Source organism: Alligator mississippiensis, chromosome 8 (assembly GCF_030867095.1).
Source record: "Alligator mississippiensis isolate rAllMis1 chromosome 8, rAllMis1, whole genome shotgun sequence".
NCBI classification, from domain to species: domain Eukaryota; kingdom Metazoa; phylum Chordata; order Crocodylia; family Alligatoridae; genus Alligator; species Alligator mississippiensis.
The window spans coordinates 22,755,155-22,767,630 of record NC_081831.1 but is presented as its reverse complement, the minus strand read 5'-3'; the positions used below and the strand labels follow the sequence as shown (position 1 = coordinate 22,767,630).

At 60.7% G+C, this 12,476-nt stretch overlaps 1 protein-coding gene across 2 annotated transcripts in view; it reads left to right on the top strand.

The window, feature by feature from the left end:
- Nucleotides 1-12,476, top strand: part of MAST1 (microtubule associated serine/threonine kinase 1) — a 30,223-nt gene that overhangs the window by 4,808 nt on the left and 12,939 nt on the right. The window contains exons 1-15 of one of the 2 annotated variants that reach the window (XM_059732278.1): nt 511-631; nt 3,383-3,471; nt 3,654-3,729; nt 4,470-4,548; nt 5,091-5,254; nt 5,977-6,052; nt 6,663-6,872; nt 7,231-7,332; nt 8,509-8,641; nt 9,182-9,249; nt 9,446-9,528; nt 10,148-10,356; nt 11,195-11,333; nt 11,633-11,765; nt 12,244-12,409. In XM_059732278.1, the coding sequence (XP_059588261.1) occupies nt 570-631; nt 3,383-3,471; nt 3,654-3,729; nt 4,470-4,548; nt 5,091-5,254; nt 5,977-6,052; nt 6,663-6,872; nt 7,231-7,332; nt 8,509-8,641; nt 9,182-9,249; nt 9,446-9,528; nt 10,148-10,356; nt 11,195-11,333; nt 11,633-11,765; nt 12,244-12,409 (1,789 nt within the window). In that variant the 5' untranslated portion in view covers nt 511-569. Of the gene's footprint in view, nt 1-510; nt 632-3,382; nt 3,472-3,653; nt 3,730-4,469; nt 4,549-5,090; nt 5,255-5,976; nt 6,053-6,662; nt 6,873-7,230; nt 7,333-8,508; nt 8,642-9,181; nt 9,250-9,445; nt 9,529-10,147; nt 10,357-11,194; nt 11,334-11,632; nt 11,766-12,243; nt 12,410-12,476 lie in introns of those variants that run through there. The other variant, XM_059732277.1, reaches the window with a different exon arrangement.

The window sequence follows — 12,476 nt, the reverse complement described above, 5'->3', positions numbered from 1 at the left end:
ACAGCATCCTGACATGCACTAGTGCAGTCACATGCATGCACGTTAGTGCACACGCAGGCATCAAATAATACACACACATACACACACAGAGCAAACCCTGCACAGGGACACAGAGCATCCCAGCATGCACATGCTTGTGCAGGGAAGTGCGTGCGCACCCATACTTCTGCACACACATCCAGACTGCAATACGCATGTACATACACTCATGGTCTCACACACACACACATATCTACTCACCCAGATGGCAATACACAAGCACGCGTGCACACACACACGTATACATCCAGACTGCAATACACAAGCATGCGTGCGCGCATACAGGCACATATCTACACACCCAGACTGCAATATACGCGCACACACACGCGCACACTATATAACCCCTCAACCCAGCACATTCCCAGGCTCACACGCACCCCCCCCCTCCCGCCCCGCACACACCCAGAACCCAGGCGTCCGAGGCACGCGCGCACACGCAGCCCCGTCGCGCCGCCCCCCGCCCCCTCCCCCGCTGCCGCGTGCGGGGCCGCTGTGGGCGGGTGCGGGTGCGGGTGCGGGCGCAGGACATGGCCGAGGCGCTCTGGACCGCGGCGCCCGGCGGCGGCGGCATGTTCCGCCGCACCAAGAGGTACCGCCCCCGCCCCCTGGACCCTCCGGGCCCCCGCATCCCTCCCTGCACCCCCATTTCCCCGCCCCGCAGCTCCCCTCCGGAATGACAGGGTTTTGGGGGTGGGAGGGGGCGGCGCGTCGCAGGCTGCGGCGAGGAGGGGCGGTGTCCGTCTGTCTGTCAGTCCCGCGCCCCCCTCCCCCTGTCTGTTCGTCCCCGCCCGTCCGTCCGGACCCCCCAGTCCCGTCAGTCCCCTTTTCCTTCTGTCTACCCAGCCCTGTGACCAACCCCCAGGACGTCTGGACAGACAGACCCCTCCCCGACTTGTCTTTCCCGGCGCGGCTCACTGCCGCCTGCCCGTCCAGACATCCGTGCCCGCCCCCATGTCCGTCTGTCCCTTCTAAGGTTGGATGGGGGGCTGAGTCCAGCCCGGGCCGGGGATGGAAGGGTGGCGGCAGGTGGCATGTGCCCCCCCAGCCCCCCGCTGTTTTCATGTACTGGGCTGGGGTGTGCGTGTGTGTGTGTGTGTGTGTGTGTGTGTGTGTGTGTGTGTGTGTGTGTTGGGGGGGGGACTTGGGATGCAGACCTGCCTGGGGAGGGGGTGTGGGGTGTGCTTGTGCATGTGCATGTGCATGTGTTTGTGGGGAAGAATTTGTGGTGCAGATCTGTCAGGAGTGTGTGTCTGGCTGCCTGTGTGTGTATGCATGTGTGTGCATATGCATATGTTTGCACACGTGTGTGTTGAAGCAGGGGAGTTGCGATGAAGACCAGTGGGAGGTGGGGGGGTGCATGTGTGTGCAGTCTGTGTGTGTCAAGGGTGGGCAGGAATATGCAGTGCAGACCTGTCTAGGGTGTGTGGCTGCCTGTGTCTGTATGTGTTTGTGTGTATACATGCATACATATGTCTGTGTGTGCATGTGTGTGCTGGGGGGGGGATTTGTAGTGCAAACCAGTCTGGGCTCATGTGTGTGTGTTTGCATGTGTGTGTGTGTGGGGGGGGGATTTGGGGCAGGAATTTGTGATGCAGATCGGTCTGAGGCCTGTGTCTATGCATGTGTGTGTGTGTGTGTGTGTGTGTGTGTGTGCATGCTTACCTGTCTGGGTGTGTCTCTTGAGTGTGTGTGCATGGTGTTTGTTTGCAGTGTGCATTTTCCCACGTGTCTGTGCTCACAGCAGGTGAATCTGTGGTGTTGTGTGTGCATATGTGCATGCATGTGCATTTTGGTGCCCTGTAGCAGTTGGAGGGGAGGGTGTGGGGGGAGGGCGTTGCTGAGGGCACATCTTATGTGTGACATGTCTGTCCATGTGTGTGCAAGGTGTGCGTGTGTGTGCACACATGCATGTTCCTCCTCCATATCTATCCGTGCACACACGTGTTCCCCATCCCAGTCTCACATCTGCAGACCCTGTGTGTGCATTGCTTGCACACTTCTCCTGGTACCGTCCATCCCACCACAGTTGGGTCTGGCCAGGACCTTGGGGCCTGTGTGTCTGCTCCCCCCCAATGTGTGTGTCCAAATGGGCCTGTACACACCAGTACATGCTTGCACACATGTGGCCTTTCCCAGTTGTGGTGTCACCAACACTGCCAGTTGTAGCCCCACACTGGAGCTGTTTATCCTGCTGCATATGTAGATGGATGGGCGGATGGATGGACACCCCTGCCATGCTCCCTCAACCCCATGCCCATGCTGGCATCTGCCCCACCCTGACACCTGGGGGTGGGATCCACTGTGACACATGCCCCATCACACCAGGCTGATACACCTGCTCTGGGACATGCTATTGCCACCAATGCTGTACATGTGTGACCCCCAGAGCCCCTGTTCCCCTGCAGCCCTCCGGAAAGGAGCAGAGCAGCAGGAATTACCCTGTTAACTCTGGTCCCTGCTGATGTCTCTGTTGATGACATGCTAAGGCCAGTGCGGTCTGCTGGGTGTGCCCTTGTTTTGACATCACAAGGGGGTGGAGCTTAGGGGGCAATCACTAGTGGGTTCAACCAGTGCCCCTCTGTCCTGACCTGCAGTCCTCTGCCCTAAAGGGAGCAGAAGCCTGAACTTCTGGGTTTCCTCCCTGCTCTGTCACTGACTCCCCAAGTGACCTTGGGCAAGTCTCTTTGCTCTCCACCACTGCAATGCAGCCACCTCAGGGGAGGAGCCTAGTGGCTAGGCTGGAGCCCAGAGAGAGCCACAGAGCAGCGTGCAGGGCCTGGGGGGGGGGGTGTCATAGGATGATGGACCCAGGAGTCTGGCTTTCAGGTGTCTGGGCTGAGCTGGAGAGAACCCAATTGTCTGGCCTCCCAGCCTCTCCCCAGCTATAACCATTGGACACCACTTTCTAGCACTGGTGGAAGGTGGGGGAGGGGTCAGGACCTGGCTCCTTGCTGTGACTGTGGGTGTGATGAGTTGCCAGATGTCAGCACTGCCCCTTCTATGTCCTGAGGGGGGGTGTGTCTGTGCTGTCAGTCAGACATGATTGACAGGTCCCTCCCCCAGGCATAAACCAGGCGAAGACACCTGGGCTTTATCCACTGCCTTGGGAGAGAGGCAAACCTAGGGGTGAGAGCTGGAGGGCTGGGAGCCCAGACTCTTGCGCTCTCTCTCCCCGGCTCATGGAGGAGGATCTAGGGAGGCAAAGCAGGGAGTGCTGGGGGCGCAGACTCCTGGGTTCCCTCCCCAGCTCTTGGGGCATAGGTTGTAATGGTTGGAGTTTGGGGATAGGGGGAACCCAAACACCTGGGTTCCCTGCTCAGTTTCCCCCACTTCTCCACAGCTGCCGAACCAGCAACCGGAAGAGCTTGATCCTGACGTCCACATCGCCCACCCTGCCTCGTCCCCATTCGCCTCTGCCTGGACACCTCGGTGAGTGACCCCCACAACCCCCCAGCTCCCTCCCCATTGGCTGCTCATAGGGACAAGAGGGAGTGGCAACCAATCAGAAAGCAGGGGGGCCTGGTGGCCCTGCCCCTCTCCCCATGGTGGGTGGGGCCTGGGGTTTGGTGGCAGGTGTGGGATTGTCACGGAGTCCACGTTTCCCTCCACAGGCAGCAGCCCCCTGGACAGTCCCCGCACCTTCTCGCCCAGTGCGCCTGCCCACTTCTCCTTTGCCTCCTCCCGCAGGTGAGGCCCTCCTGACCCCACCAGCTAGCAGGTGGGATGACTGTACTGGGTCTCAGCCCTGGGCCCAGGGAGTCTCAGGGTGCCTACCCATGGGAAATGGGGGCTGGACCTTCCCACCCCAAAGGATGGGGAACCCAGGTGTCTGGGCTCTCAGTTGTACCCCTGGCTTTCTCCAGACACGGGAGAAAGCCCAGGTGTCTGGCCACCCAGCCCACCTCACCCCCCACAGCTCTAATCTCCCCTCTCAGAACTGGGGAGAGAACCCAGGTGTCCAGGCTCCCAGCCCCCACTCCTCTCCCAGAGCCCAAACTAAATCACACTGAAAGAACAGATCCCTGGGCACCAGATCCCACTGCAGGAATTGATCTTCTGCAGACTAGATCCCTCCACAGGAGCAGATCCCTAGCTTGGATCCCATCATGAGGGAGTTAGATCTCACACCAACTAGATGTAAAAAATAGAGAGGATCCCTCAGAGACTAGCTCCCCCATTGGAGTAGGTCCCCTGGCTAGATCCCACTGCAGAGCAGATCCCTGCAGACTAGTTTCCACTGAAAGGAGCAGATCTCTTACAGGCCAGACCCCTTGCTGGACTGGATCCTCACAGACTAGATCCCACTGACCTGGCTATATACCTTGCCAGAGTGGATCCCCCAGGCAAGGTCCTCTCCCAGGACTGGATGCTGCCACCAGATCCCACTGGCCCAACCCTCTCTAACCCCTTGCTCCCCGGTGCCCCAGGGCTGATGGACGCCGCTGGTCGCTGGCCTCACTGCCCTCCTCTGGCTATGGCACCAACACACCCAGCTCCACAGTCTCCGTGAGTGGGGGCATCACGGGGGCGGGGCCTGGGGTGGAGGGGCTGGGCCTCATCATGGGGGGGCTGGGTGGGGCTTGTACTTGGGAGGTGGGGTTTAGAGGTGGGGTCAGGACCTGGGGGTAGGGCAAGGCTTGAGGTGGAGGCGGGGCTTAGGTTCAGAAGGGGTTTGGGGAAGGGGCAGGGCCTGGGGCTGAAGGTGGGGTCTAGGACAGGAGGTGAGGCCTAAGGGGAGTTGAGCCTTGAGTTGGGAGTTGGTGCCTTAGAATGGGGGGGCACCTGGAGTAGGGAGTGGGACCTGTGCTTGGGGGCAGGACTTGAAGATGGGGAAAGGCTTGGGTTCAGAAGTGGGACTTGGGAGGGGTGGGGCCTGGGGTTGGGAGGTGGGGCCTCAGGGTGGGGGTAGAGCCTGGGGGTGGGGAAACGGGCCCTGTGCTTGGGGCTAGGCGGGGAGGTGGGGCCTCCATGTGGGGTTGTAAGGGGTGCCCTGTGCATGCCCGGTGCGGGCCCCAGTCCCCCCAGTCTGACCAGTTGCACCCCCCCAGTCGTCGTGCTCATCCCAGGAGCGTCTGCACCAGCTGCCATTCCAACCCACCCTGGACGAGCTGCATTTCCTGTCTAAGCACTTCGGCAGCTCCGAGAGCATCACTGATGATGATGGCGGTGGGTGTCGTTCCCCGGCCGTGCGCCCCCGCTCCCGCAGCCTCAGGTAGGGGTGGGGCCTGACCTAGGCCTGCGGTAGCCTAGGTGCAGGGCATGGTCAGGGTGGGGCTAAGCTGTGTGGGGTAGAGCAGGGTTAGGGGTAGGGCACCAGGGAGGGGCAATGACAGATGGGGAAGGGTGGGGCCCTGGGTTGGAGCTAAAATGGGTGGGGTACAGCGGGGTGTTTGAGCTGGGGGCGTTTGAGCTGGGGGCATGGCGGCCTACAATGGGGGTGGGGCCTCAGCAGCCCTAGGGGCAGGGCTATGCAGGGTGGGGCAGGGGTAGAGTCTTGGGGGTGGAGCCTACAGCATTGGTAGGGCCTCTGGGGGGTGGGGCTAAGCAGCATGGGGTGGTGCTTTGGGGCCTGCGAGAGGGGCTAAGCAGGGTGGGCAGAGCCTTGGGTGTTGTTTAAGGGCAGGACTGAGTAGAGCAGGGCAGTTGCGATGGGAGACCTCAGGGGAGTTCCAGGTCTCCCAGGGGGCCTGGGAGTCTGGTGGTTGCAGTGGGAGGGACTGGCAGACTGGACATCTGGGTTCCCTGAGATGCGCTGCAGGGACCAGGGGGAGCTATGCTTGGACAGGCAATGCCAGTCTCCCCAACGCCACTTCCAGGGAGCACCAAGTCCCATGCAGAGCCCTGACGCTGTTCTGTGTGGCCACCGGGCCCCTCCCCAGAGGTGGCTGCATCTCGGTACGAGGGGGTCTGTGACACGTTCCCTCCCCTCTGCAGCCCTGGGCGGTCGCCTTCGTCCTATGATAACGAGATAGTGATGATGAACCATGTGTACAAGGAGCGCTTCCCCAAGGTAGGGTCTTGGGGGCAGCCCAGACACCTGGGTTCCTTGAGTCCTGGGAATGAAACCTAGTGGTTGCAGTGGGCGTGGCTGAGAGCTCGGACACCTGAGTTTCCTGAGCCCTGGGGGTGAGATCTAGTGGTTTTGCAATGCAGGTGGATGGGGGTGCTGGGAGCTCAGGTGCCTTGGGTTCCCTGAGCCCTGTATGAGGCCTAGTGGTTACGGGGGGCGGGCGTGGTGCTAAGAGCCCAGACCCCTGGGTTCCCTGAGTTCTGGGCATAAGGCCTAATAGTTTCAGTGTGGGGATGCCAGAAACCCAGATGCCTGGGGTCCTTGAGCCCCAGGCACAAGGTGTGCTGGGGGGCTGCTGGAAACGCAGACTTCTGGGCTCCCTGAGCCCTAGACATGAGGCCTAGTAGTTACAGTAGTGGTTGCTGGGCACCCAGATGCCTGGGTTCCCTGACCCCTGTATGAGGCCTAGTGGTTACAGTTGGGGGGATGGTGCTAAGAACCCAGACACCTGGGTTTCATGGGCCCTAGGCATGAGGCCTGCTGTGGGGTCCCTAAGCTCAGACACCTGGGTTCCACCCTGACCTCCACACCTGCCTCCCACCCTCCTCAGGCTACGGCGCAGATGGAGGAGAAGCTGCGGGAGCTGGTGGGCGCAGTGGGAACAGGGGGCCCAGAGCCACTGGCTGATGGTGCCCTCAGCTTCATCCAGCACCAGGTGCTGGAGCTGGCCCGTGACTGCCTGGCCAAGGCCCGTGGTGGCCTCATCACCTCAGCCTACTTCCATGAGCTGCAGGGCAATGTGGAGACCCTGTTGCAGGATGTGAGCAAGGCTGGACATGTCTGGGGGGAGTGCCTGCAGGCCATGGGAGGTCTCTTGCGGGGTGCCCCAGGGGGGATGGAAGTATCTGAGGTGGTGGGGGAGAATGGGAGGGAATGGAGTTCTTATGGGGGGATGGGGGGTATCTGGGGGGTGGTAACTGTGGGAGCCTGAGGGGCATAGGACTGTCTGGGTGTAATGATGGTGTTCCGGGGGGGGGGGCATCCAGTGGGGCTGGGGGTGACCTGAGTGAATGGGGGTGTCCAGGGTGGGATGTAGGGGTCCCAGGGGGGATGGGGGGGATCTAGGAGGGATGGAAGTACCCGGGGGGGCTGCACCCACATGCTTCCCCCCATCCCAGGCCTATGAGCGGTCTCAGAGTGAGGAAGTGGCCCAGGTGACACAGCTGGTGAAGAAGCTGCTGATCATCATCTCCCGCCCAGCCCGGCTGCTTGAGTGCTTGGTGAGGGGGGGCAGGGCCGGGGGGACTAGGGGCTGTTCCAAGAGACCCACACAACAAAGCCAGGCCACCTCCCGCAGTAGGGAAAGAGCCCAGGCATTGGGACTCCCCACCCTGCCCTGCCACACTGGGGATGGAGCCGGGGTGTGTGGGAGTCCCCGGCACCCTACTGGACCCCTCCCTCCTCTGTGTCCTCCACCCATAGGGTGACATCATTGGAGAGGGGCCCAATCCCAGGTCCAGACCCTAGGGCTTGCACCACCTTTGCCAGCCAATCCAGCTGCTCCTGGCAATGCACCAGCCAATTGCTGAACTGCTGCCTCCATCAAGCCAATGGGTCAAGGCAGCAGGTTTGGGGGGCGGGGCTGGTGTCGCATTGACTGAGTCCGCTGCTGATGCTGCAGGTTGCTTTGGCAATGGCCATGGTACAGGGTTGCTAGAGGACCACCTTGGCAACCAGAGGCAGGGACATGGGAGGTGGGGTGGGAGGAAACACATGGGACCCCATCCCTGCCCATGACCCAGGGGAAGCATCCCACAGGAGAGATAGGATGGTTAGGAGGGAGGGTGTATATGTATGTACGTATGCAAGTATGTGCATGTGCACTTTTATGTGCACGTTTCCAACCCCCCACCCCGATACATATGCCCACCCTGTGCCACACAAGCGCACACATATGTGAACCGCATCTGCATGGCACATGAAACATGCATATGCCTTAAACAGCCCCCCTTCTCCTGCTGTGCACACACATTGGTGCGTATCCCAGTACACACAGATAACTGAGACTCATGTCCACAGGAACATCTTCCCTCACCCCTCATATGTGCACATGTTGCCCACAGGCCCCTGACACAAACATGCATGCACACGCCAATCTACATGGACAGCAGGAGCAACTCATAGTGGCCACTGCCTACAAACAACCCCCCAAACAGCACAGGATGCCCCCCAACACACATGCATGCACACGCACAAGGCTCTGACCCCCCCCCGACATACACATGCAGACTGCCTGATCCCAGCCCACCGCTCCTGCCCCCCTCATGCACATGCTTGTACCCCCTGCTGGCTGCCCCTATCTCATGGGCTCTGGCTTGTAGGCGGTGGTTGTCCCCCTCCTCCCCTCCCCAGCCTTCTGGCTAATGTGGGGTTGTGGGGGGGGGGGGGGGATGCAGGAGTTCAACCCCGAGGAGTTTTACCACCTGCTGGAGGCAGCTGAAGATCATGCCAAGGAAGGACACCTGGTCAAGACTGACATCCCACGCTACATCATCAGCCAGCTTGGCCTCACCCGTGACCCCTTCCCAGGTGCCTCCTGGGGGGGCAAGGCATACACCTGTGTGGGACTGCATATGTGCTACTGGGCACGTATAAGGGGCTGCATGTGTGCTTCTCTGCTCATGTGTGTGGGATTGCATGTGTGCCAGCATTCACACGTATGGGACTGCATATGTGCTACGGGGCACGTGTGGGACTGCATGTGTGCTGGCATGCACATGTGTGTAGGACTGCATGGGTGCTAGTGGGCAGGGCACACACAACTGGGACTGCATGTGTGCTGCTATGCACATGTGGGTGGGACTGCATATGTGCCAACTGCACATGGATGTGGGACTGCACGTATGCTAGCATGCACATGGATGTGGGACTGGATGTGTGCTATTGTGCACATGGGTGTGGGACTGCATGGGTGTTACTGTGCACATGTGCATGTGGAAGCATGCTCAGCTGCACGGACACACAGAGTGTGGGTATGTGTGCACCCAAGGACTGCATGTGACTGCACATGTGCCTGCCCAGTCCCTGCCCCAGGGGCTCCCATGACCCCCACCCCCCGTATTGTTCCAGACGTAGTTCACCTGGAGGAGCAGGACAGTGGTGGCTCCAACACACCGGAGACAGATGACTTGGCTGAGGTCAGACCCCAGGATATGCATATCCTTAGTGGGGCCCAGGATATGTGTTGGGGCAAGGTCTGGAACTGCCCCATCCTGCTGTCCCCCACGCCAGGCGGCAGCAGGGCAAAGGGTTTGCACATATGTGCACTATCACACATGCACATGCTCATGCTCCCCCCATGGTCTCTCACCCCTGGGCCCCTTCTGTCCCCAGAGCCGGGGGTCACTGAGGCCCAAGAAGCCACCTGGGGAAGGAGATTTCGAGACCATCAAACTCATCAGCAATGGGGCCTATGGGTGAGTGTGCAGGAGGGGCCTGGATGCCTGTGTTCTTTCCCTCCTCTGGGGAGTGGAGCCTACAGGTTAGAGCAGGGCCGGTGGTGGTAGGGGTTGCTGGGAACCAGGACACCTGGGTTCTCTCCCTGCTGTGGAATCAGGGCAGGATACAAGAGACAGAGCAGGGGCTGGGGACCGAGACATCTGGGTTCTTTCCCTGCTGAAAATTCAAGGTTTAGTGCAGGGGTTGGGTCCTGGACACCTGGGTTCTCTCAGCACTGTGGAACCTGGGTGGGGTGCAGCAACTGGAGTTGGGGGTGGAGCATGGGTGCCTGGGGTCCCTCCCTGCTCTGGGCTGCAGGTGGGATACATGGTCCCCAGACGCCTGGGCTCCCTTCTGCTCTAGACTCTAGGCAGAGCACAGGTTCCCTGGGCACCTGCGTTCTCTCCCTGCCCTGCACTCCGGGTGGCGTGCAAAGTCCTCAGATGCCTGGGTTCCCTCCCCGCTCTGGGCTCTGAGTGGTGTAGGGTCCCTGGACACGTGGGTTCACTCGCTGCTCTGGGAGAGGTCCAAGGTCCCTGGATGCCTAGGTTCTCTCCCTGCTCTGGGCTTTGGGGATGACCTCCCCCTCCCCCCCAGGGCTGTGTACCTGGTGCGGCACAAGGAGACACGGCAGCGCTTTGCCATGAAGAAGATCAACAAGCAGAACCTGCTGCTGCGCAACCAGATGCGGCAGGCATTTGTGGAGCGTGACATCCTCACCTTCGCCCAGAACCCCTTTGTGGTTGGCATGTTCTGCTCTTTCGACACCCGCCGCCACCTCTGCATGGTCATGGAGTATGTGGAAGGTGCGCAGGCCCTGGGGCTGTGCTGATGTCACACACCGGAGGGGAGGTGGTGTCGTGCTGGAGGGGGTGATGTCACACACCAAAGATGGAGTCATGCACCACACTTGGGTGATGTCACACACTGGGGAGGCATTAATGTCACAGACCAGGGCAGTGATGTCATGCTGGGGGCTGTGATGTAATGCACTGGAATGGAGGTGATGTCAGATGCTGGGTACGATATTGTCACATACCAGTGTGGGGTGATATCATATGCCAGAACAGGGCTGATACCACACACCACAGGCCATAATGTCATGCCATGGGAGGTGATATCATGTGCTGGGGAAGTGATGTCATGCACCAGAGGCAGTGATGTCACATGCCACAGAGTGTGATGTCATGTGCCATGGTTCATGATGTCACATGCTGGGGGCAGTGATGTCGTGGTGTGGGTGGGTCTGGGCTCAAAGCCCAACTGGGTGCCGGCATGGGGTATGGCCTCAGTGCCAGGCCCAGGGGCATGGTCTCATCAGGTGGGTGGGACTAGGGGTGGCACCATGACCAGAGTGCCCATAGGGTCATGATCTCAGTGGGGAGCATGGTCTTTGGCTGACTGAAGCCAGGGGAGCATGTCCCAAATGGCTAGAACCAGAGGGAGTGGGCAAATGGGTGGGACCAGGGGGTGTGGCCAAAGTGGAGTGGGACCAGGGGCACTGGTCTAAGTAGGTAGGGCCACTGGGCATGGATGGGCGGAGCCAAGGCATCATCTCAGCCACCAAGTGGGAGCCAGGGAGAATGGCCCCAGCAGGTAGGCAGGGTCTAAATCAGTTTGTGGGGCTGATTGGGCCCCCTGCAGGCGGGGACTGTGCCACGCTGCTGAAGAACATAGGGGCACTGCCAGTGGAGCTGGCCCGGCTGTACTTTGCTGAGACTGTGCTGGCCCTTGAGTACCTACACAACTACGGCATCGTGCACCGTGACCTCAAACCTGACAAGTAGGCCCTGGACACCTGGGTCCCAGGGGGCTGGAGCAGGGGGGTTCAGGGCCCAGATGCCTGGTTTCTCCTGGCTCTGGGAGGGCTGTGGGGACTGGGGGGTTAGAGCAGGGAGCCTGGACACCTGTGTTCTCTCAGCTGTGGAGGGAGATGTGGGTTATTGTCACCGGAGGCCTGGACTCCTAGGTCCCTGTGGCCCCCTCCCCATCTGCCCATCCACCCCTTGCATGTGTGTGTTGGGGAGGGCATCTGGGGGAGGTTGTGTGCCCCTGTCCCCACTCAGGTCCCCTCCCCCCCAGCCTGCTCATCACCTCCATGGGGCACATCAAGCTTACGGACTTCGGGCTGTCCAAGATGGGGCTGATGAGCCTCACAACCAACTTGTATGAGGGCCATGTGGAGAAGGATGCCCGCGAATTCCTCGACAAGCAGGTGGGGCCGGGGGGGGGGGGGCCTGGGGTGTGGAGCTGTGGGGTCCGTTGGGTTGCAGCATGGAGGTCCAGGGGTTGGGACCTGGAGGGCCAGGACATGTGGGTCTTTGTTAGCAGGGTGTAGTGTCCATAGGGGTGGGGCCTAGGTCCCTTATGGGCGGAGCTTGGAGATTCCAGGGGGCAGGGCCTAGTTCCAGGGGGTGGGGGGACTGGAGGGTTCAGGGGGCAGTGCTTGGATCCCTTGTGGGGTGGGGCCTGAAGGTTCCAAGGGTGGACCTTGGGACCTGGGGGTGTGGCTTGGAGATTCTAGGGGTGGCTCCTGAGGGGCGGGGTCCTAAAATCCCAGGGGGTGGGGCCTCAGCCCCCAGGGGCATGAACTGGAGATTCCAGGGGTTGGGGCCTGGGATCCATTGGGGGTGGAGCCTAGGGGTTTTGAGATTCCAGGGAGTGGGCTTGAATGTTCCTCTGGCATGGGACAGGTGTGTGGAACACCTGAGTACATCGCACCTGAGGTGATCCTGCGCCAAGGCTATGGGAAACCAGTGGACTGGTGGGCCATGGGCATCGTGCTCTACGAGTTCCTGGTGGGCTGCGTGCCATTCTTTGGGGACACCCCTGAGGAGCTCTTCGGCCAGGTCATCACTGGTGCGTCGGGTGGAGGGGCAAGCAGGGGTTGGGTATGCTGGAGGAGTGAAATATGGGATGGGAGGAG